We start from the raw sequence: 25,560 nt of genomic DNA on the forward strand, positions 1-25,560 counted from the left end.
CTACCATATGGTTCCAATTTGTGCCCCACAAGCAATAGTTTGCAGCATCTTTATCCCCTCAAGCATTGTCAAGATGAATGCATCAAGTAACCTTCTTGTCTACATCTTACTTGTATCAGACTTGTCTACATCTTCCATCACAGTGGATGCATCAAAGGTGACTGGGGCTTATAAAGCAGCAATAAAAAGCCTTTACTTTTTCTAAAACAGTCTTTTACTTCTTCAAATTTTCTTGGAAAGCACTTATACTTTGAAAATTTTCAAAGCAATATCTCTTACAATGTAAAAAGATCATTTTACCCATTCTTTCATCAAACATATTATCGTCGATAGCTCACAAGGGCCACCTTCGGTAATCCCATCGTCGATAGGGCCACCTTCGGTAACCTCACGTAAGGACTACGAACAATTATACGAGATGAAGGGATGTTGTCGCAATGGTCGATGAGGGTAAAATATTCATTTTGAAAGAAAAAATATTATTATAATTTTTTTCAAAATAGTAAAGTTCTGAAAAAAAAAATATCGAAAAGTAATAATGGATGGAAAGATTTTAGGTTGATATTTGCTGACGAAAGACCAGCAAAACATAGGGTCTAATTCTCTCATCCATCGAATCTTATCTCTCCAACTATTCTCTTCTCACCCATCTTAAATCTTATCTTCCCAAGATGTTCACGTCGGCACAATATAGTATATGTTCGTTGTTCCGCGTACATTGACCCTCGGGCACGTAGATTGTGGTGGGGTATGTGTGCGGTCGTCGGGCCCGCGTCGCTGTCGCGAGCGTAGACACGTTTTATAGGCCCTGTGGGAACGTGTCGGGGCTCCCTCTCTCTTCTCTCTCTCTCTCTCTCTCTCGGCGTCTGACGGAACTGTGCAGCATGCCATGAGGGAAGGGACGGCCACCCTGCTCCCACGCTGCCGGGGGGCTGCTTACGCGTCGGTTTACGAGAATAGCGCTGCTGAGGATTAACAGGCAGAGGAGGAGGAGGAGGAGGATGTCGTCTCTGGTGGTGCCCAATGCGGGACTGAAGAATCATCACGTTGGCCTGCCAGTGTACCTCCACGGAGAGGAGCAGGTTGAGAAGAAGAGGAAGGAGGAGGCGGAGGTGGTGCGGAGGAGGAACGGGTTCTGTTTGGGGAGGAAGGAGGTGGCGGCGGAGTCATCAGAGAGCTCGTCGATCGGCGCCGCGTCGTCCGAGGATGAGGGCTCACGCCAAGAAGGTAGGGAGGCGAAGGAGGAGGAGGTGGAGAGCAAGAGGAAGGATGGGGCGGCGCTGGGGTCTCTGGATTCCTTGGAAGACTCTCTTCCCATCAAGCAAGCCTCTTTTGTTGCCTTCTCTCCTCTCTCTCTCTCTCTCTTCGTATTTTCTACGATTAATTATCTATTTATTCTTCTCTCTCTTTCTATGATTATGTTGGTTGGCATTATCATATCAGAAAGTTCTTCCAACGTGATGTTCTTAATGGTCTCATAACACAATCTTCCTCCGAACCATCGCAGGAGAGGGCTATCCAATTTCTTCTCAGGGAAGTCGAAATCATTTGCCAGCTTATCAGACGCTGCCACCGCGAGCGCAAAAGACATGGCGAAGCCCGAAAACCCCTTCAGCAAACGCAGGAGACTCCTCATGATGAGCAACATTAGAAGTGCTTCCTACACTTCACTCTCGTCCCGAGATCACACGGTGAAGGAAGCAGATGAGGAAGAGGAGGAGTAGGAGGAGAAGCATAAAAGGTGACCTTCCTCCTTGGCTCCCTTCCCCCACCCACCATGGCAACAATGACAGGAAGAAGAAGAAGGCGTTTAGATCTCCTAGATCCTCCTCCCTGTCTGATCTCCAACATGTTCTTCAATCTTGCTAACAAGTCCCGATGCCTTTTCCATGGTGAGATTTAGTCAGAATAATCTTAAATTTGTTTTTTACTGTCCACAATATTCGATTGTAAGCTGTAAAGATGAAGCGAGATTTATCCGATCACAAAGCGTTCGTCAAACATGAAACAAATGCTAGCAATAATATTATTAGCAGTAGCAAACAGTAGCTTTATACTTGGAATGGCTATGGGAGCCGCGTGCAACGCACGTGTCGTTCCACCCGACCATTTAGATTTGCTCCATCTGTGCCACAACCGTCGGTCTTTCTATTCCTAAACTCGGCGGCTCGTCCATCCGTTTGTATGATCTCAGGATGATAGATTCTGATGTGAAGATATGGAATGGAAAATGGATGTTGCAATGGATTCCAGTAGAGAAATCGAGTATTATTTGGATTTGGATTGAAGCAAAGGTAGATCCCTAATCCAACTTAGATCCCACTGGTTTGGATCTATCGCTCCTCAGTCCAATGCATGGAATAACTTCACTCATCGAGTTTAAATCATTGATTTAAAATATTTGAACTTAATACTACCCCATAGAATCCATTCTATATCCATATTATATTTATATATCGATTATATTCTTTGTGGTTTTGGATTGGCTGGCAAATAGTCCCCATCACTAAAGTTATATTTATATTTCTAATATGGTTTTTTTAAAATAATAATAATAATCCTAAGTATTTGATAAATAATAGATAATAATAATAATGTTTTAAATATATATTAATATATGTGTTATTTGATAAAATTATATGTCAAGAGTTGTTGAATATTATATAATAAAATTATGCTATTTAAAATTAAGATATTATTATTTAAATTAATTAATTAATAAAATAAATATATGTAATCTTATAAAAATTTATATAGCCCAAATATATAATATAATATAATCATATAAAATAAATATAAAAATCAAGAGAAATGATGAGGAAAATGATTTCTATCATATAGTAAAGAATTTTATGATTTTAGATAATGTCATATGATATATTAAAATTTTATAAAATTATATTAATATTATATAAGTACTAAAATGTTAACACTATCCTAACCTAATATTAGCATTTGAGTATTTTCAATGTAACATCAAAGTCAAATATGATCTCTTAGAGAAAATTATCAAACACTAACTCATATTTAAAATATGCACCCTAAATCATTGTCAAATGATATATGTGATCTTGTAATCACAATTATTGCTTAAAACAATAGCATCACCATCTTCCACCAAATTTAAAATAATCCTATTGTCTTATATATGACAACACCAACAAGTAGGAATATAAATCAGTGGATTGTGTGCTGTAGTTTCCAATTCAACATTTGAATCTCAAACCTATATGTAAAATGATGTTATGCCATTTGTACAGTCCTTATCATACACTCTCCCACATAAACAAAGTCAAAAGATCATTTCTACCCATCTTTCCTTTTTTTTTCTTTTCTATTATAAATATATATTAATAATAATAAAAATTTATATCCCTGTAAAATAATTAAAAACTTACATATATATATATATATTGATGTTTAAGTTTAATCGATATTAATGCTTAATCAAAATTTTTATTAACATTTTAGTAATTTATATTTTATGATTCAAACTAGTTACTGATAAACATGGATTATAGGGATCAATCATCGGATTATGTAAATATCTTCAGACATATTACATATATAATTTATAAGAGTAAATACATTATTTCAAAACATTGCAAGAATATATCTGCAAAAAAAAATTATCTCTTTTTTTTCAGAAATTCCTAGAAAATATCCACAAACAAAACATTGATTTCCACTGTTGATGAACAATTCTCATTTCATTAATTTGACCACCTCAATTTGTCAAACCGACGGCCAATGTCAACCCATCCCACACCATAAAGTCAGCTGTCAACTCCGCGCAGCAAAATTCACCGTAAAGTCAACTTCCACACGGCTGGTCAACGCCATGGACGTGTTGAGGTGTCAGCAGGCTCCAAACTCTCTCCCGCCCCGACACAGGCGTCGCCGCCTCCGCGCGACTCACGTTTAGGTGCCGTTTGAGCTCACTCTCCTCCTTTGTCGGCTTCTTCGCTTTCCTCCCAGGTGGAATCCGCTGGTTCTGCGAGCTGTCGCTTTGGCCGCGTCCGAGTAAAAGCTTCTTCCCCGCTTGAGACTCCCAGTGCGGGAGCTTTCAAGGCCTGAAAAGACTCGAGCCTCGGTGTCTTCTTCCCCTGTCATTCCTCCCTTTCTCCGGAGACGCATGGCGGTGGATCCGAGGCAGGTCCTGGCGGGGCTTTTGACGGTCTCCATGTTCGCCATGGTCGGGAACATGATCAAAAGAGATCATTTTGATTCCATCGAGGTAACGGGTTTCTTCTTCGTTTCCTCTTCGCCTTCTTGTCTGGTGGATGTTTGCACTGTAGTTCGAGTGATGCTACAGCAAAACTTCATCTGTCAAAGCTTTGTATCTTGAACTCATTGTTTCACATAGCTCTGCATACTTGCATCTTAATTATGCCTCTTAAATATGGAATGAACTGCTTCACATTTGCCTATCATTTCTAAGATTGGTTGCAGCATACGAGAGTGATGGATGGACAAATGATAGCAAAATCACTCGAAATGCTTTCTTCTAGGCAAGCAAGGTTCAGAAACTCACTCGGGTTTCGATTAAATAATCTGCATATGCAATCACCATCGGATATAAGCTGGCTGAGAGAGGAAAAAGTGTTTGTAAAAGAGAGATTGTTTGGTTTCTAAGACTAAAAAGTCCACAAAATCTATAGCACTCTCCTTCTTTCCTTCTAAAACAGCCCTTTTTATCTTTCTTTTAGGTTTGATATGTCCTTTGTATTGTCACATTCAAGTATCCATGCATGTCCTCAGGTGAGTCTTCAAGATGTATCAGGCGTTCCGGTTGATGTGTTCAAGGCTGAAGAGAAGTCGATTACCCATGCATTAAGACTGAGCGAAGGACATAGGAAAAAGAGAAACCAGGAGCTTAAACCTTGCTGGAACAGACCAGTCTCGAGTATGTATCAGAAGTTAAACTTGTAAGAATCCCTTTCTTTTCTTTGTTGCCTGTGGAAATTACTTTGATCTGTTCTCCCCCCTGGATTTGCTTCTTCAGAAGATGTAGAGCAGTCACGAGGTTACATTACATTCTCCCTAAGAAGTGGCCCAGAGTACCATGTCTTACAGGTATGCTGACAACGATCCACTTCTTCATGGTCATGTTTCCTAGAATCTGATCTCCAACATCAATAAAGTAAGCACAAGTAGTTGTACTGTAGAACATGCAATCCACTGTTGGTGATCTATTTCATTGGTTAGGTTACTGATGCTGTGGTCATTGCAAGATATCTGGGCGCCACACTGGTGCTCCCTGACATCAGAGGAAGAAAGCTTGGTCAACAGAGGTATTGCTTCTTTGATTTCGGTATGCTCTTCCTCTGCAAATCCTGAATCTGATCGAACAGAAGCTTTTTCTTGTGGCCATGTGTACTTGGTGAAAGACTCGCATCATTGCAGGAACTTCCGAGAGATGTATGATGCGGGTAAGTTCATCCACAGCCTGAGTGGTGTCGTTAACGTAGCCGACCAGCTTCCGGCTGAAGTAGCAGCTCAGATGCCATCTCTTGTTCGAGTCCCTCATGGCGTATCTGAAGACTTCATCACCCAAAACATCAAACCGATCTTCCAAACCAGTCATTACCTGAGGCTCGCGAGCTACTTCACCTCAGTCGATTGGAGGAGAAGGGAGAAGCGCAACGGCGACTTGGATTCCACCGCTTGCTTGGCCATGTTTGGCAGCCTCGAACTGAAACAGGGGATCGCCGAAGCGGCTGACGGGGTCGTGGACAGACTGCGAACGCTCAGCCGCAACATCGGCAGCCGGTTCATCGCCATCGACCTCCGCAGTGATGCTCTGGAGAAGAGAGGCTGCAAGGAGAGCGACGGCAGAAGCAAGGCTTGTTACGGTGCACGGGAGACGGCAGAGTTCTTGAGGCGGATCGGCTTCAACGGAGACAACCCCATCTACGTAACCCAGACTCGGTGGGACGAAAGCCTCGACCCATTGAGGGAGTTCTTCCCGAGGAGCTACACCAAGGTGAGCAGCCTCTCGCAACGACTGCAGGACCACACGGCCATCACTGCTTTCTGCTTTCGTGGCGTTGCAGGACGATCTGATGCCTGCGGAGAAGAAAGGTGAGTTGGTCAGCTCAGGGAGCGAAGTGGAGAGAGCACTTGACCTCCTTGTTTGTGCCCAAAGCGATGTGTTCGTGCCTGCAATTTCTGGTCTGTTCTACGGGAACGTGGCCGGGAGGAGGATAGCTTCGGGCCGCCCGGAAATGGTGGTGCCATCTCGAGGGCCGCCTTTCTCCGCCAGAGCTTCTGATTTCGTCTCGAGCTATGTCTCCAGGAAGAACCACGTTGCGTACTCGTGTTACTGCTAACGCCGTTCGCAGTCATCTCCTCTACTGCTGCTCTGTGACTGTTCGATCATCGAAAGCGAGTTGCCGTATTGATGAACGTATATGGCATAATAAAAGCAATCGTTTGCCAAAAATAGAAAAAATCATATCTCTTGACGTGTGATCTATCTGTCAAAAATAGAAAAAAAAAATCCATATGAAGTGTTGTACGTAAATAATGTATCTCACATTGGATAAAAAAAAATTATTTAAAATATTCAAAAAATTATCTCCCTTAGCATATGACTCACAGTCTATGATTAAAAAAAGTATTTAAATTTTTTGAAAATTTAAAAGCTTAAGTATTCAAACTCTAAACCAGCTATGTTTGGTGATAGATTTCGAATCTTAAGTATTAATAGTTTATTATTATTAGACCACCTAAAAATTTATCAACAAACCTTCAAACTCTTACATAAATGTACCATAAAATTATAGATTTCAAAATCTCAATATTTGATAAAATTGTGTGTTTATCCTCTGTAGTGATTCCAAAATGTCTAAATTTAGTTTTTATTTCAATTATTTCACATTTCGTGTCGAAATCGATTACGACAAAACCTATGATTAAATCTTCACTGCAGTCCAAAGATTCATCATAATTTAGTTAGTGCGAATCTGGTATAAACTCTTCCCACCTAACATGCAATCGACACATTTTAATTAGAAGATCTCCGTGAAAAAGGAGAAAAAGTAGTTCATCACATGATGTCAATACAAAAAACATGGATATAATTTCATGCATACATCTTCTCTTCTTCACTCCATTCCCAATTCATCTAAAAGTAATCTTGAATAATACTTTAGTAGTTCATGTAGTTATTTACATGTGTTAAACAAGGGTGGGTGACATTTAGGTCCAATTTTGTGTGTCTATCACTTGGACCGGGTCCGGTTCGGGTTAGGTGGTTCCCGGATCCGACCCGGCCAGTCTCCACAAACGTAAGGCCATCGGATTGATAGCCGTGATTCTGTTTCCGCCCCTCAAAGCGGTGACCAGAACTCGAAAGTATGTTGTCCGCGTATTAGAATCATATGCGGATAAATAGTCGACCGTCCGTATTCCGATAGGAAGCCCGAGATCACCATCCATGGAAAGCATCGTCTCCTTGGCTTTTAACGCAAGGGGTGTTCGTATGCAATTATTTTGTGTTCGTTTGCTTTGGTTTGTTTGTGTTTGGGGAGTGGCAAAAGGCGAGATCTGGCCGACCTCTTCGTCTCCGACGGCGAAACGGGAAGGAGATAGCGGGAGGCGAGGAAAAGAACAGGCGGAGGAGGAGGAGGAGGAGGGGGAAGGGGAGGAGGATAAGGGCGGCGGGTCCGAAGGTTCCTTCTCCGGGCGGCGGTGAGTGCGATGATCCGTAGCTCGGATTCGTGCGGCGCGTGATCCCTCGGAGCTTGGATCGCCCTCACCATGTCCTCGTGGTTCTCGTTTTGGCGATCCAGGAACCGCTTCTCGTTGGACGAGCTTCGGTGCGTCGCTTCCTCTCTTTCTTGGTTCTTCTTTCTTTAGGGTTTCCGATCTCGGGATTTCTTGGTTGAAAATTGGGTGCTAGGTTTGGGCGTTTCGTCTGAGATTTCTTGACCTTGCTGAAATGCTTATGGTGTATTAATTGGCTCAAATTCGTGGAAGTTGGTTTGAATTTAGAAGAGAAAAGAAGGGGATACATCATTCAATTGACACATCACAGAAGCGGGAAATCATAGTCCATTATCCCTTCAAAAAGCAACAGGAAGACGAGAGGGTGATTATCGTTGAAGAGTATTTTTTTTGTGATATGTTCGGCACGTAGGAACTTGTAGTTGTAGGAACATCTAGCTTTTATATTTTAATAGTACTCATTTTATTTCCTGGTTTAATTTATCTATTTAAATTGTCCGTGGGAAGGCACCGTTTTCAATAGAAATGGCAGATTTTCTCTTGATGACACTCTTGCTGAGACAATCGATTATGCAACTAGACTTTTGTTTTTTAAAAAACGTGCCCGTTGGAAACTTGGTACCAAGCAAACCAATGGATATGGACATGGATGACTCTCACTATATTCTTTTGTCTTTTGGATGGCGAAGATGGGTAATTTGTCAGAACGGATCTGGAATGAGGCGCCCAAGATTGCTGTTTGGAAAATGATGTGTTGGTCTTGGTTTATTGGGGGATATAAGTTTAGGGAAGAAAGAGATCATAGGAATATAAGCTGGATACACAAGAATGTTCTTGCCCCCTAATGGTTATGATGGTTTCCTCCAATTACTTGAACTTAATTGGAGCTTTTCTGCGTAATATGTTAACTTAAAACATAAAGCCTAATCATAACCCTGCAGAATTTCTCCTTGAAATACTTGGCAAACTTATGATTTCCTCAAGTTAGTGTAAAGCAGCTGCCACATCCCATTGCTTGCCACCTTCAGGCTGCAATTGCTAGTGTCCGTCATCAGCATGACTTTTCTTCGAATGATGATATCATGCATTTTTTAGATTATTAATTTACTAATGTGTCTGCACTGTGTTAGTGTTTCTAATGAAGAAGAACTCATGTTCTCCTATTAGATATGCTTATACTTGTAATTTCTGGTAACTTATTGGGATCTTTTTTTAGCTTCTCTGCTTGATATAGTTTTCCGAAATGAACATATTCAGTCACTTGTGTCCCTCAAAAGGATGGCACAATAATTTAGCTTTGGGTATAGGGTGAGATCCAAAATATTGCTTGTATGCCTGGACGTTGTAATCGCTTTAGAAGAATTTAGTATATTGTGTAACAAACATCAAGATTCTATGACGGGGAAGAAAGAACTGCTTGTTATTCTGATGTTTCCAATGCCTTTCAACGTGAGTGATTGGAAGCCTTATGAGTTGTGATTACATTTATTTTAGCTTGAAGTGTTGTTTTGCTGGCTTGATCCAACTACTTTTAAATTATCTGCAGCTTATTTTATTTGACTTTGTGCCAGTCTCACTACGAGTCTCTTTACATTTGCATTTTTCCCCATATTACTTGTTCATCACTATCTGGTCTTTGAATTATTGTGAGTTAAGTAGGTTCTAGTATCTATTTTGTTTTGTGGTATCCAACCATTTTAACATCACTCTATTTGGTACAGATATCTAACAGATCAGCTGCAAAAGGTTCAATTTGTGAATGATGTCAACAAGGTAAATTTTTTGCTTGATTTGTTCCATACATCAAAATTTCATCGATCAATGTTCATATTGCCATGCTCCGTCATGAAGGATTCTGTAATTGAAGTGTTGAGATCCATTGCTGAACTAGTGACATATGGTGACCAGCATGATCCCTCCATTTTTGAGTGAGTAAATTGCTTCAGTTCAGTTCCTCTTTTATGCACTGGCATTAGTAATATATTCTGGTTTGCCTTTTAGGTTCTTCATGGAGAAGCAGATTATGGGTGAATTCGCACGAATATTGAGGATTAGTAAGCTGGCAAATGTTGCGCTTCAGTTGCTACAGACGATGAGCATTATGATCCAGAATTTAAGAAATGACCATTCAATTTGTAAGTAAATGCTTAGTGTTTCAACAGTTGGAACATAATTAGTGCCTACTTTTTGGCATATGACATGATTGCCACTTCTGTTGCAGACTACATTTTCAGTAATGAACACATTAATTACCTCATTACATATTCCTTTGACTTCCGAAACGAAGAGCTAGTGTCATACTACATATCCTTTTTGAGGTTTGTGATTGCTTTCTTTGTGTGTATCTTATTTCCTGTATCATACTATGAGAGCTTCTTTTACTCTTATTTTGAGTTCTATATTACTTAACTACTCAGATTCTTTATCTTTGAAGGGCAATCAGTGGAAAATTGAACAAGAACACAGTCTCATTGCTTGTGAAGACTGAAAAAGTATGGAACACAGTTTTTAATATGCAATTACTGATATCCTTTTTAGTGTTGTGTGTTTTGATTGTTTGTGTTCATATTATGTATTTAAATCAACAAAGTAGCAGTCACATACCTTTTTCACTTTTCAATAATAATGTGGGTAAAAGAATATGGAACTTGTACTGGTCATTGGAGAATTAAGTCCATTATACATCTCAAACATATGGCAGCACATATCAGTCAGATAGTAATTTATCTCTTTGAGCATATGGAGCTAATATACAGGCACATATATAGGATGACACACTTGCATAAAGGATCCAAGTTTTGGAGGAGCAAATATACCTGGTCCATTTTGTTATTTGTCATCAACCATTGTGTTCTATAGTAAAAGAAAAGGGTGTATCTAGTTCACGAGGCTCCCGCCAATACAGGGATTGGGCAGGGTTAATGTACAAAGTAGTACCTCTGATTCCATGACTCAAACTTTGGGATCTTGTGTACCAAGGCTCGCCCTTATCATTGTGTTACAATTGGTTGTAAGTTAAAGATGACGAGGAAGCGAATAAAGAAGAATTAGTATGCAGCACTTTGGATTAAGGATTACAATTTTGATCCGTATCGGTGTACCGAGCCCTGCTCGATACGGTACGTACCAAGGCATACCGACGGTACACTAGTATGCCTAAAATCATAAAAAAACCCTCCAAAAATACATGAAAAATAGGACAAATAGATTAGGGTTTTGAAGTTAGAAATAAATATAAATTTAGTATAATTTTAGCAAAAATAATGTAAATTGACCTAATATTGATTAAATTATTAATAAAGTCATTAATCACAGTATTAAAAAACTTAATTAAACCTATTATACCATCACAAACATATGATTCAATCATTAATATGCATGAAATATAAAGATTGGACCTATTAAGTGTCTAGTTTCAAAAAAAATAATATTAAACACATTAATAATAATATTAAAGACCTTAATTACTCTCTAATTAACATTATTCTATAGTAAAAAACATATCAAACAACATATTAGACATCAAGTCAGACACCACATAGAATAAGCTTACATCTCATAAATCAATACAATCTAGAAAGAGAATATATACCTCTTGATTAGAGTGTTCTTCCTCTTAATCTTCCCAAATTAGTCTCATAAATTTAATCCAATCCATAAATCGTAGCTTTGTTGAATTTAGGAGAGTGAAAATGTGACAATAAGAGAGAGATGCGAGTGAAAAAGAGCTTAAGAAAGTTTAAAAGATTGAGAGAGTGAAATATGTTGAAAGAGGGGGGAGGAAAATGTTTAAAAACTATTTTCTAAGTCTCAAATGATCAAATTGACCGTTTGAAATAAGGCATTCTTAGCCCTTGATTGGTAATGGTCGAAATCCGACTGTTACCGATCGGTACAGGTCGATGACGATTGGATTTCAACCGTTATCGCCCGGTATAGATCTTGTATTGCCCAATACAGGGTCAAGTGATCGGTACCATCCGATAAAGAGTGGTCCATGACTCCATGTATCGTTATCTTGTCGGACCGGTACATATCTCCCGTACTGAGCGGTATGCATTGGTATAGCAAACTCTGCTTTGGATTTTGTTGGACAATAAAAAGGGGTGTAACTTTTTTCAGTCAAGTGGTTGGACTAGAAGATGGTTCGGTTATAGATGTTATCACTAGGGAATACGAAGTCCCATGATGTGAACAAAGTAGTGTCATTTTCCTATTAGAAGAAATAACAACTCATTTGTTGTTCGAGTCATAGTGCAAAAAGATCATGCAAGAAGTAATAATCTAGGGACTAAAAGTTGATGGGTACTTGGATAAGCAGAAAAGGAACATTATAAATAAAGAGAGTTTGATTTTTGACCTTAATTGCCCAATAAGATTTAGAAGTTTGCCATTAGATATTAACTTGTTGGATTGATGTCTGACTCGCACATCTTCACTTCATGATGAGAAATTTGAACCATATGGCTATATCGTAGTTTCACTTCTTGCCATATGCTGAACTTTTCTTTTCTTATATAACCTAGTGTTGTATTTTATTCTTTTCTCTAGGAGGAAGTAGTTTTCTTTCCGCTTTATGTTGAGGCCATACGATTTGCCTTTCATGATGAGAATATGGTTCGCATTGCAGTCCGTGCTCTGACCCTGAATGTCTATCATGGTAAGTTGGTAAGGCCTCATATCGCTATCTTTTGAAAATTTTGTTTTCTTTGATAAATGGTTGCTCATCTAAATATTTCTTTTTTTTTCTTAGTCGGAGATGAATACGTGAACAGATATGTCGTACGTAGCCCACAATCTGATTATTTTTCAAATATTGTCAAACATTTTTGTAAGCGGTGCCTCAACCTGGATGAGATGATATCTGAAACTTTGAGGTGATACTATTTGCCCTTTTAAGATCATTTATCCTTGTTGTTAATTATTAGATGCAAAATCATAAGATGAGTACTCATGACCTTCCCAAGATTATTTCCCATTTTTTGTCAAAAATAAGTGTGTTAAGTTTTTTGCAAATTTTGACAACAATTAAACCATAATTTCTTGATTTATTTTAACTTGAGACCCATCCTTGTTAAATAGCTAGCTAGTGGATTTTTTACAAGCACCTGACAGTTAATGCTCTACTTATCATCAGTATCTGTCAACCTTGTGCGCTTTCATGCATTGCATAAGTTCTTGTGTGTCGCACATATTATGGTGGATGTCTTTGGAGGGCAATTTAAGTTTGAGAATAGGGTCACTGGAGCTACATATATTGTAGGATGGAAGAGGAGCTAGAAGGTTTGGCAGGCTGAAGGATATCTAGGGAGTCATATGAGTATTCATCAGCCAGCATCATTTTCGCTTTGATCACAAATCAAATTATAACCTTATACTCATTCTCTAACTAGTGTCATTTTTTACTTTTCTATAGGAAACAAGATGCATCTGATTCAAGCTCTTCAATTCTTGATGCTGTAGATGATATTGAGGACAATTTGTATTACTTCAGTGATGTTATATCTGCTGGAGTTCCTGACCTTGGACGATTGCTCACTGATAACATATTGCAGCTGTTGGTTTTTCCTTTGCTTCTGCCATCATTGAAAAAGCAAAATGTCGTAAGTAACTTTATTTTTATCATATATAATGACATTGTCACCATGTGGTCTTAATGCTATCATTGTTTCTAATAGTTGTTTACTACTAATTTATTATTTGCTGGTCTAGGGCACACGGGTAGGCACTGCAACCTCCTTGTATCTGCTTTGCAGTATATTGCACATTTTCAAAACCAAGGATTTGGCCAGTACCATCGCTGCAACTCTTTTCTGTCCATTAGAGTCTTTTGTCACAAGATCTGAAGCCACAACAAATGGCTATGTTCCTCAGCAGGCTGTCTCTCAGGAATCCGAGGATCATGCACCTTCTTTTCTTGCTGCTCAAGTGAACATAGAAGATTCAGAATGCACTTCTACTCAAACAAATCATTTTTCTTCACAAAGTGAAGATTGTGGTTCACACATCACCTTGAGGTAGCTCAATTCTAAGATTCCTTCTTGTGTTGAGAAATAGTCATTTGCTGATAGATAGCTCTCCGTGGATCTGACCATTATTGTGATGTGAGGTATCCCTCTCTAGTAAAAGGAAAAGCTCCATGATTGTTAGATATCCCTACTAATAAGTACTTTGTGTTGCCAAAAAGTAGATGTTCAAAGTGGAAACACATATGCTAGTTTGTGGCAAATTTGGGAGAATTAGTTGGTGCGTTATGCACCATCTACTTTTGGTCTCTCAAATGCAAAGTGTTTTGACTCCCCAACCACCTTAATGGACAATGCATATCAGCCAAGGAATTCAATTTCGTCCGAACTGGTACATACTGCTCTGTATTTACCGGTTTGAGTATGAACTAGGCATGCCAACACTCAGTTTCAGACAATCCATATGTGGTACAAGGCTTACTATCTGGTCCAGGCTCGATAATTACCCTGGATCGAGTGGTAGGCCCCTTGTCATGTATCCTCATCATATCTGCCTGCTGTATGCGATACACAAGTAGTGCTTCTCATCCGCCTTCATGCCCGTTGCCTCCTCATTCTCCTGATCTTGTCCCTTCTCTATTGCCTCCTCTCATGCTCTCCTTGTCCTCTCCTCTTCACCCCACTTTCTTTGTGTGCAATACATTATGACGCACTGGCACATGGTATGCTGGAATGGACTTGACCTGGTCCGATCACGGACCACCACGGGCCTGGTACTCAAAATTGGAAATGTTGAAAGTTGAAACTGATTTTTCTTGAATGGTTCAGGTTCACGATGGGGATCATTTTGCATAAGGTCTATTTTAACCTTTGCTTCATTTGTAAGTACTGATAGTAAATGAATTTTATGCAAGCAACATGAGCATTTTTCCCAGTCTCCTTGTTCAAATAACACAATTGTACTTTTGACCAAGTTCAAAATATGTTCTTCAAGGGTTGGTTGTTTTGGTCAAGTGATGGCTTGTTGGAGGTTTTTCTTTGATGTTGTTATGCCAATTTAAGGCTTTCTTTTTGGATCGAGAATTAAATGTTGTCTTATGTTATTATGTGCTTTCAGATAATTGGGGTTTAAATATTTCCTTCAGAAAGTGTCGATCTCTTCAATACAGTTAGAAAGTATATATTCTTCTGATAAAGAATAAAAAAAGTTATTCTCCAAAAGAATATAATGTGTGAATTTTAGAAGCTAGTGCCTTCTATACCATAAGGTTGGTTTACATGTTTGGATCATTGTCCTGCTGCCAAGCATTCCCGGTGAATGAATCCTGCATTTCTGTTGCTAAAATTATGCTTTTTTTGAAAGTAAATTTTATCTTATTAGTAGCATTTCTTTTGTATTCCGAACTTTACAATCTGATAATATTGTTCCCCATTGCAGGGAGCTGTTGCTATCATATATCGTTGGTGGGGATGAGTTACAAGTTTTGGGTTCTTTAAGCCTGCTGGCTACCTTGTTGCAAACAAAAGGTCATAATGAAACCATATTGTTTATTTATTTCCCCTTTGCCAGTATCATACATATTAGTAAAGTCGTATGTTATTTTTAGTAGAATTGGATGAAACAATGCTAGATGGACTTGGGATTCTTCCTCAAAGAAAGCAACATAAGAAGCTTTTGTTGGTTAGTTTTGATTATTTTTGTTTGTTGCTCTCTTACCTTAAATATTCTCTCTTTCTTACTAGATTGTTTTCTTTTGGTTCATCACTTAAATGAAAATATATTATTGTAGCTGCTTTGAGCTGTTATCTTAATAAGATGTTTTGAGGTGCAAAAGAAAAAAAAAAACCTTAGATCCTAATAATTCAACAATTTGGGGTTGATCACTGTATTTCCAGCAGTTGAGCTATGCTGTGGACAACAGCGGATTATGATTTTTATTTTTGTCATGTTAGATACCATTCGGTTGGCAGAAAATCGAAATTTCTGGCATGCCAACCTGAGGTTTGTTGGAAATAGAAGGGTCCTGAGATAAATAAAAAGTATTAAGAAATTATATGTGCATACCTATATCATCCATTTTTTATTCCTTTCATCCAATCAAGTCATTTGATACCATTTAAATAAATGACAGCTATATTCTATGCTCCATGTTCTAGGATTTCTATGCATGTGTTCGTAATAGCCATCTTATTTACACATACCTTAGGTATCTCATGGTATGACACTCGTAGGCTGCATTTGGTGTAGGGTTCAGTCGTGTTATTGATTTAATCCATCAAACACTCTTTAAGCTTGTAAGGGTTATATTAATACAGTCAAAGTGGTTTTATCTAAAATTCTAAATAACTCTGGATGCTCATATGGATGGTGGGTTAAATGAAGCCAGGCTGGGATGATATATCTTGATTATTTTAACCTTGAAATGAAGCCTTAAATACACATGGATTCAGTATACACGAAAAATTCCAACTCTTCATTTTTTTTGACCACCTCATCTCACTATTAAAGTTAGAACAACATTTCTCCACATTACATAATACAGGCAACATGGATCATAGACATTCAGATTATCAGGTTCCCCATAGGTTAATTGTAAAATTCAATAAGGCAATTGATAGATCATCTATTCTTCATGAATTTGAGTATCAGGCTGTAAAGAAACAACACACACCAAGGGTTTATGTGGCTAAGGTGAAAATATCTAGAATTAGTATGAAGACAAAAAAAAGAAATGTTTCATTTTTATACAATTAGGTTTACCTAAATAGAAGATAAGAGAGCAAGAATCACCTAAATTGATATGAATATGTTCAATGGATACCTATAGATGTTGTGATTATATAAGATGAGTGTATTAGTGTTATTGGTGAGAGAAGAGGTAGCGAAAGACTCAAGAATACTTTACTGGAAATGACAAAAAGGGGTTTGAAATTCTGAATGACATTTGAATTAACTAGAGGTATTGCCTTATACAGAGTTCAACGATGACAAAACAGCCATGTATTTGGCCCTATATAATTGGTGTCCATGGCTTGTTGTATACCATGCGCATATAGATATACATGCAGATAGCATCGCTTATCAATCTCTAAGATGTCATCAGCCATGTATTTGGCCCTATATAATTGGTGTCCACGGCTTGTTGTATACCATGCGCATATAGATATACATGCAGATAGCATCGCTTATCAATCTCTAAGATGCTGTAGTACATCCCCCAATTGTATGAACTGTCAGGCCTGGAAAAACTAGACCAGTTGGGTTGTGACCCTGTGGAGGGCCCACTCAGTCCCACTGTCACCTAAGAAGGGAGAGGAAAAGGAAGAAGTAGAAAAGATTGATAGAAAAACAAGTAATAACTACAACTATGTAGTACCTTTTTTATGTAATTACTTTATACTTTTGTTAAAATTTCAATTCAACTAGTTGACCAAGCAGCCTGACTAGTGATCCTATTTGGGGCTTGGTCAGGTTGATGGTTGGTTTAATAACTTCAAAACCCAGGAGAATGGATTTTGGAGGGGACACAATCAAACCTGATGTCTGGAAGCATTGATAGGGACCAGTCTAATTTTGTTGTCAGCAGTTGCAATGTAAAGAATTAATGGCTGTCCCCTTCCCTTGTTTCATTTTTAATCTTTTTGACGGGTTTATTTGGGTTGGACTGGGAGATGGAGTGGGCTGACTGGTCGACAACAACTTGTTCCTACTTTTAGTTTCCTGCTTTAACAAAATAGACCCACAATGATGGAGTAAGGTATGCCACTCTTCGTCTCCTGTGAATTGAAGAATAATCAGGTTGGCTGAGGTGGAATAGTATCTGTAGAAGCAGCAAGTTTACTTTTACTATATCATAGATACCATTGTTATGTCCATATGTATCAGCTGCTATTAAAGTTTGCAAATGTCTACAAGCTTAATTATGGAATCCATTTTTTATCTAATCTACCTTTTCAGGAAGTTGCAAAATTATTTTGCTTGTTTTGGGTTTTGTATGAGCAGAACATATGAATGAACTCTTCTATTTTTTTCCTTTTTTATTGATATAAGATGGTAATACTTCTTCTGGCTATGTGCAGCAAGCTTTGGTAGGTGAAGATACAGGAGAGGAACAACTATTTTCTTCAACTAGCATGTTGAAAGATAATATAAGCACTGAACTTGATAGATACCTGCAAAAACTTGAGGTGAGTTTATCTCAGCTTTCAATTAGAAATGTCTGATAGTTAAGGTCATGGCCTTTTGGCATTGAGAGATACTATAAGTTTTTTCGTATATTCTCACCAGGTCTAATCACTGTTTAGTCTCTTTGGTTGAAAGTGAGGGATTTCTAACTCCTTGCTGTTAACTTTGTTTTCTTTTTTGGGGAGTCGTGGTAGGTAACAGTGATGAACATCTTTATGTGATATTTTAAGAAATTAGCTTGCTTGTTTCAAACAACATATTGCTTGGTCACAATACTGATATTAGTTTGTACGAGAATGTCTATTCAGTGTTTATCAATACTATCTCCAGTAGTTAGGATGTCTTGTAACAACTTCTAGATTGATCTTTCATTTGTGAAAACAGCTTCTATCACTGTTTAGACTCTTTGTAGTTTCTTTAGGACACTTCTCTTTTAACAAGCATGGATGGACTTTTGGCCATTATTGAATTTTATGACATTGCATTGTGATATGCAGAAATATTGACATTATTTTGGGTGTGGATGACTGTTCAATCTTCACCAGTTCTATCTATGATAGCTAGGTTGTCCTTTAACTATGCCGAGATTGATCTTTCATTTATGAAACTTTGCTTCATGCGTATATCTGTTTTAAAGAGAATCTTCCTTTAATGAACATGGATGGATCCTGACTATTATCAAACACATTGTTATAATGTTGAATGATAATCTGCAGTAATAAAAAAATTTACACTATCTCTTACTGCCTTTCCTAACATTATTTTCCTTCCCTTTCCATGTTTCTGTTCCTTCTGTCTTTAGTCTCAGGGTTGATCAATAAACAGTTATTTTGACCTGTTATGTGCCTTACGTGTTTTTTGCTAGTTGATATCCCATGGCAGATAAATCACAGATTGCCTTGAAAGAAGAATGATAAAGCTTATTGTTGTTCATATGCTATTGCAATAAAAGCCCAGTAGGACACTCTTGTTAAGCAGACGTCTTTGTTATCTTGTTCTTTTGACATACACCTTATCAAACTTGGAATTCTATGGTAGATCAAGATCATTTTCACATTTGAGCATAGTTCAGTTTCACCTTTCTTTACTTTCATGTTTCAATGAATATAACTAGGCATTTTCAGTTACTATATACAAAAAATGTATGGATTTGTTATAGCTTGCTTTGTGGCACATGTTCATATATTAAGGATCATGATACAATAAATGAAGTTCCTTTTGACTTTACTACATCAACTACTGTGGCTTTAATCTACTTGCAGAGTTAATGTTGTTTTATTTTTCTCAGGATGAGTATGGTTATCATGCCGGATGTGTAATAAGCCCCAAAATATGTAGATATCAGGTACACTTGTTACTCTTGCTGTGCTTAGTTTCCTTTTTGCTGTCTATTGAATAATTGTCTTGTTACTAGACTTCATTCTTATTCTATTTCCTTAAATATAAAGACGAATGGTGAATTTAGTTAAAGAGTTGCAATTAAATTCTAGACTGTATAATGCATAAGTTGGCTATGTTGCTCTTTCTAGAAGGAAAATTGGAAGCATTCTAGCTTTTAGTTGTCCTGTCATTTTAGATTAGGTGGTTCAGTTTTTAATATAACATAATTTGTCTGTATAAACTTATGTTAAACTGTAGAACTGAGGCATTTATTATTAACTAATTGTTGTATCATAGGGCCAAGTGCTCTTTGAGAGCTATTTCTACTTCCAGAATGACTACAATTTATATTGTGGGTCTCATGTTTGTAGGTGCTCGATGCATTAGCAAGTCTTTTCTGCAGGTCCAATATACCTGCAGACATATTATGGCTTGGTGGTTGGCTTTTAAGACAGCTGCTTCCTCATGGTGAGGAAGAATTCGATAGTCTACATCTTAGAAGACTCAAGGTACAATTGGCTTTAAGTGCTTTTCTTATGTCATCTAACTTTAGTTTTGATATTTCAAGTTGAAACTGTTATGAGACCATCGCCTCTTTTTGTAAGAGAAATGAGAGATTATAGTTTCCATATTTTCTTCATAACAGAGGAACAGTCATTATTATCATTTGACACAAGTTTACTTCATCATCCTCTTTTGTGGTTGGTAGATTTTGATCTGATAGACCATGAGATGGTGAAATGTTGGTACCATATATATTATTGTGAAAATATATGCTTTTGAATTTTGATGTAACTTGGATGTTTCCTTGGGTTCCAAATGTCTGTTCCTTTTCCTTGAGATAGAATGAATGAACATTATAACAATCCATTTCAGTGTGTTCTAAGTCTGAAAAGTATGTTTCTGTGACATACTTTACAACGATCAATAGTGAGAAATTTTTTGGTTAGAATTCATAACTAGAAATCCTTTGGCTTAGTAGCAGGTGAAGATCCATGATGTTGTGCTTAAAATCTTTTGTAAGAAATCTAGACTGGGGTTGCAGTTCATGTTACCCAGAAGATCGTGAAAAAGATTGCTGCTCACGAAACAGATGAAAGGATTAGCTCAGAGTTGTAGGAGATTGATTTCAGACTTCTAGTGGATATTTTGTGGTGTAGTTACATAAAACAAGTGATAGAGGTTATAAGTGACATACAATGAGATTGTGCTTGAAGAAATGCACTTGTCTGGGGCATTTGTACTACTGGCTGGAGATAGAGTATTTACTATTTTTTAACTGTCCATGTCTACATTTTTGCTTATTTGGCTTGGCTGGTAAAGAAAGGTAACTGATTAATTTGATGTACTAGATTGAGTCACTAGATTAATTGACATTAGCAACAGTAAGTGAATATGGTCTTATTTTTTGTAATAGAAATTCATATACCACAATTTGAAAGCTGGTTAAAGGAGGCTTCAGTAAAGGAGGAAGTTCCACATAAAGTTCATTCACATGGCGATTGGTTTTGGATTGATTCTCGAACTTGTGTTTGTATTAGTTCCCCCTTTCTATGACAATAAAATTCAGTCAGAATTGGCTAGAGTTCGAATGACCTGTTTGTATTATTTTCCCACCTTTGACAATAAAATTCAGCGAGAACTGGCTGGAGTTGGAATTACCTGTTGCTAAAAAGCCAGACTGCAAGAATTGGTATATTTCTGATTATTGCAGAGGCCCAAAAATTTAGGGGTTTCAGGATTGTCTGAAATGGTCATGATGGGTTACTCTATGTTCTTGTCAAATGGTTTTTTAGTTGTGGTTATGTTGCAATGGAAGAACTGTCAAATGAAAAATGCAGTTAATCACACTGGCAGTGAACATCTTAGAATCTTAGTAGATGGAACTATACCAGATATCAGCCCTATTTTTGCCTACTAGTTTGTTTTAAATGAGGGTGCTGTTTGAAGTTTTGGTTTCACTGGACTTGAAGAGTTGGGAACCAAATTGGCTAGCCCTTTTTGCATCATGTTGCTCGAGTGCCTGGAAAATATTATTCCCTATATCAACGTGTTGTCTGGCTATTTTTTCCTTACAGCTTTTTGTTGTTTCCTTTTGTCACCTTGTACTTCATTTCTTTTGTTCTACTTGTGTTGGCATCCGGTCGTGGGCAACTCCAAAAGCAGCAAAGAGTATCATATCTATTTTTTGTTATATTCCAACTTTGGAATTCTTGCATATTCTGTTGGATAATTGTTCATATTATCTTTAGTTGACATAGAAATCCTACTGTGTATAGGATTCAGACAATTTGGCTACAAGCAACCTTTTGGAAGAAATTAAGGGAGCTTGGTGTGATGTTCTCATACCTGTTCTTAAAGATGAATGGAGGATATGCAAAAGAGGTAGTTGTGGAGTCAAGGGTTGTTTTCTCACTGCACATTGACATGATTATATTGATGCTTCATTTTCTTATCTTTCTAATCAGCACTTGAGGCTTCATCACCTCCAAAAGACTCTAAATCCATACTCTTGTCATCACAAAGATATTCTTCTGGAGGTTAGATTTGCAAGTCATTCATTCCAGTATTCTGCTTATAGATAGACATATGTTCCTAGTAACTAGCTGTTGTCGGTATTTTACTAAGAAAATGCTTTTTTGTGTTAGTTGCTAATATGATGTAATAGTATTACAGGTGAATCCTCTTTTGCTGCTGCAGAAAGAATGCATGAGATAGTTAAGGTTGGTGTTCAAATCTACAGTACTATGTACTCTGTAGAACTTGATTTAATAGGGCATTGAAATGCATAATTATCTTCATATTAATTCTAATTAAAGTAATCAATCGTTAGCATAGAGGTGCATTGGCATCCAAGTATGGTCAAGTGTAATTAGCAAAAGAGATTCTGTAACAGTGTTGACATATGTTTAAAATTTTCTTTTGACTAGTTTCTTCAATAAACACAGTTTGATTTCCCTTGTTCAATTGATATTATCTGTTTCTTATGATGCCAAAGCTGTTTGCTTAATGTCAACTGTCAACTACTGTCCATTGATGGTAATCTAAGAAAGCATCATATCGTTTTTTGTTGCGGATGTTGGCTGTTACTGTCTGGACACTGTTTCCATTGTTGGATAGTTTGTGTAGAAGGCATTAGGAACAAGAAGACATTATAATTAGATGATTAATGGATATGCATCCAATATCAATATTGGTAGAGTGTTCTTGATGTTTGAATAAACTTTTGGGGTTATTTTTGGCCTTGTTAAATTGTTGAAATCTGGATATTTCTTAAGATCTAAGAACAATTCAGATGACAGGACTTTAATTCATGTATTAGAAATATTGGGGTCATGTATATTTGTTGTTCTAACTACTTGATGTTGTAATCTACAGGTTTTTGTTCTTCAACGTCAACTTCTGGTTTTCTCGTTAGGAAGAACCTTACCTGAGCTACCTAATCTATATTCTCCAGTTGATTCTCCTGAAATGTCTGGTGCTAAAACATCTGTCTTGGATGTTTTTGTGCCAAAACCTGGCTCTGAGATTTGCTTAGGTATGCCGTTATTACATGACTTTATTTTAAAGTCATCTTGTATTGCGATTGTGTTGAGAATTGAGATACTAATCCTTTTGGTGGTTGACTTATGTAGACAATACAGTACCTTGTAGAATAGCATTCGAGAGAGGTAAAGAACGCCACTTCTGCTTTTTAGCAATATCTAGGGGAACATCCGGATGGCTTCTTCTTGCGCAAGAATCGCCTGTCAAACAGCAGTTGGGAATTATTCGTGTCACTGCACCTTTGGTTGGTTCAGATGTATGTGTACCCAACCCATCTTCTATCCACTGGATTGCATATGTTATTGAAAATCTTTGGATTTTGATTTTCTTTTCTGTTAACTGTTTTAAGATATATGAAATGATGTGTGAACATGTCTCACAGTTAAACCATATTTTTTAGCTTAAGAATTTTCTATTTTTATTTTTGTTGGATTTTTCTTTGGAACAAGAGTGTAAGAAATTATTTGGACAATTAACTGCTGATCTATTTTCAGTGCACGTGCTGTTTAACATTAGTTGTTTAATATGCTAACTTCTTTATGCATATAAAGCATCTTGATACGTAAGGAAGGTGTAAAACAGTTATGGTTTTGGAAGCAAATAAGGATAGGTAGGGAAATATGGAGGTGGAATCTGATGGGTAGTGCTGATTTTTCTTTTGGGGTTTTGTTGCACTTTTTTTCTTTTTCGTTGGTTTGGAAAATATGCCACTAGCACCGGGCGAAGGTTCTGCGCATCTCCGCAGCGTAGATGGCTATATTTCTTTTGGCTTTGTGCATCTTAGCAGCATACACGGAAGCCATTGCTTTTGGCTTTTGGCTCCTGTGCATCTCAGCCGCTAGTCCAGGACGCTTGGTTCCTTGGGCCAAATGCTAACATTGATGAGGCCCATTACAATCCATATTTATGTTCAACGTGACTGAAGAAGCTGTCATTTTGTTTCTTTTGTTTAGTTTATTCCAAATCCCTCTCCTTTCAGTTGAGTGCTTTGTATCGATGTTCCATGCCTTTTTTTGTTCATGTCTCTGATTAAATCTGGGTATTAATTCTTGTCTCACGTTCATCACAGTAAAGTGCCTGACATTACTCCTTTTGTGGTTTTTATGTTAACCATTGCTTGTTGATTTTCTTATCTGCTTTGGTGATGTAATTATGTTTTTATTACTTGATTCCTCCAGTTTACACAAATACTACATGATCAACTGTTTCTAATTATGAATATCTGATTCTCTATGCAAACAAAAATTGCCATATATTTCACTTGCAGGAATTCTGTATATTATAATCTATATGTGCATGATACTTGCTCTATCGTCATTGATTCAATTTTTCATACTGACTTTCTTGTATGTATTTTATTCTGTTACATAATACTGGTTAACCAGAAGAAATGTTTTTGCAAATTGCTTATTCATATACGGTAAATGAGAGCTTCTATTGATAAAAAGTTGAATATACATGGAGTTAAATATTGTATTCATGCAACCACTCAAGTATTTTTACCTTTATGACTCGAGAACATTATAATATGACAGAAGCACTTTGATGTTCTTTTATGAAACATCTTCAACTTATGAATGTATCGTCTTAACATTTTTAGCAAAATATGCATCATTATCAATTGCGCTTGATTACAAAAGAACTAATACCCATATTATCTAGAGTAAGGACAACTTGTCATGCAAATAAGCAACTTAGTGGAAATATTTTACTTGTAATTTAAGTTACGGATGCAAGAATACTGGGTTTCCTAGTGTTCTTTTGGAGGCTGTTGTTGTAAAACACTTTGTAGGATAAAAACCTTATGCAACTAGTGATTGACATGCAATCCTTTTGTATGCTTTCTTTGAATACAGTGTTTTACAGAGTAAACAAATCTGCTTGTTGTGCTGTGATTTTTTAGCAAGTAATATGTAAAGTAATGATGTATGTTTCATTTACCATCAGCCGAAGATAGATGAAAAACATCCCAGATGGTTACATTTACGGATCCGTCCTTCAAACTCACCATTTTTGGATCCCTCGAAGTTTGATTTCTTGAACAAAGGGAAGTCAAAGGTTTTGGTCGATGGGCGATGGACGCTAGCTTTCAAAGACGAGCAGGCTTGCAAAGCGGCAGAGTCAATGATAATGGAAGAGATAAATGCGCAACGTGACGAGGTGGAAAGAAGATTAAAGCCTGCACTTCAACTTGATACACCTGGTCACACTCCAGAACATACTACTACGGATACAACAGATGACTAGGTTGTTCGACAATTCCTTGTACATTCTAAGCGGTGGGTTGTGAAATTAATGTGGCTCTACAGGGTCTAATTTGGTGCTTGTTTTCTTCACCAAGCATGCACCACCATTAGTGTACCATCGGACGTTAGTTTCTCCTCCTAAATCGCATCAACAACAAAAATGTAGAGTTCAAGCCATTTGAGTTGGCGGCGGCTACATGCCATTCTTTGTAAATTAGTTGTGGCATTCTCTTTTTCCTCTATAATCCATATGTTCCAGCATTTATTCTTTTAACTTGCTTAAAAGGGCCAAAATCACTTGTAATTGTGGACTAATAAAATTGTTATTTACTCGGTGCGGCTTTTAAATTTCTCATGCTTGATGAGAGTAATATATATTGTTCTTGCTATAAAGAGTTGGGGAATCGAGTGCCTGTCACGGCTTTCAATGATGCTCTCTTGCTTCCGTTGGAAAGAAATGCTTCACCTGGTCATGTCTGGGTTCTGCAAGTCGAAGGCAATGATA

At 37.5% G+C, this 25,560-nt stretch overlaps 3 protein-coding genes across 5 annotated transcripts; all 3 read left to right on the forward strand.

Moving 5' to 3' along the window:
- The first annotated feature begins 818 nt into the window (after positions 1-818).
- LOC103983963 (protein OXIDATIVE STRESS 3 LIKE 4-like) lies at positions 819-1,985 on the forward strand. Its single transcript, XM_009401327.3, has 2 exons — positions 819-1,321; positions 1,508-1,985. The coding sequence occupies exons 1-2, from the start codon at positions 1,002-1,004 to the stop codon at positions 1,722-1,724; spliced, it is 537 nt and encodes a 178-aa protein (XP_009399602.2). The 5' UTR covers positions 819-1,001; the 3' UTR covers positions 1,725-1,985.
- A 2,603-nt stretch (positions 1,986-4,588) lies between these two features.
- Positions 4,589-6,584, forward strand: LOC103983964 (protein MANNAN SYNTHESIS-RELATED 1-like). Of its 2 annotated transcripts, XM_065107309.1 has the most exons (3): positions 4,589-4,906; positions 5,006-5,986; positions 6,057-6,584. In XM_065107309.1, exons 2-3 carry the CDS (start codon positions 5,216-5,218, stop codon positions 6,330-6,332), a joined length of 1,047 nt encoding a protein of 348 aa, XP_064963381.1. In that variant the 5' UTR covers positions 4,589-4,906; positions 5,006-5,215; the 3' UTR covers positions 6,333-6,584. The 2 variants fall into 2 exon arrangements, with proteins under 2 accessions (XP_064963381.1, XP_064963382.1); XM_065107310.1 differs by having other exon boundaries at positions 4,589-5,986.
- Positions 6,585-7,521: 937 nt separating this feature from the next.
- Positions 7,522-25,403, forward strand: LOC103983965 (protein TRANSPARENT TESTA 9). 2 transcript variants are annotated; one of them, XM_009401329.3, is made up of 21 exons: positions 7,522-7,823; positions 9,453-9,504; positions 9,583-9,659; positions 9,733-9,866; positions 9,953-10,049; positions 10,166-10,223; positions 12,283-12,391; positions 12,485-12,608; positions 13,148-13,334; positions 13,444-13,748; positions 15,136-15,224; positions 15,305-15,378; positions 17,778-17,885; positions 19,172-19,228; positions 19,635-19,772; positions 21,543-21,648; positions 21,732-21,803; positions 21,940-21,986; positions 22,642-22,801; positions 22,899-23,065; positions 24,757-25,403. In XM_009401329.3, the coding sequence occupies exons 1-21, from the start codon at positions 7,765-7,767 to the stop codon at positions 25,054-25,056; spliced, it is 2,520 nt and encodes an 839-aa protein (XP_009399604.2). In that variant the 5' UTR covers positions 7,522-7,764; the 3' UTR covers positions 25,057-25,403. The 2 variants fall into 2 exon arrangements, with proteins under 2 accessions (XP_009399604.2, XP_009399605.2); XM_009401330.3 differs by having other exon boundaries at positions 15,308-15,378.
- The last annotated feature ends 157 nt before the right edge of the window (positions 25,404-25,560 follow it).

The sequence above is a fragment of the Musa acuminata genome, chromosome BXJ2-5 (assembly GCF_036884655.1).
Source record: "Musa acuminata AAA Group cultivar baxijiao chromosome BXJ2-5, Cavendish_Baxijiao_AAA, whole genome shotgun sequence".
NCBI lineage: Eukaryota > Viridiplantae > Streptophyta > Magnoliopsida > Zingiberales > Musaceae > Musa > Musa acuminata.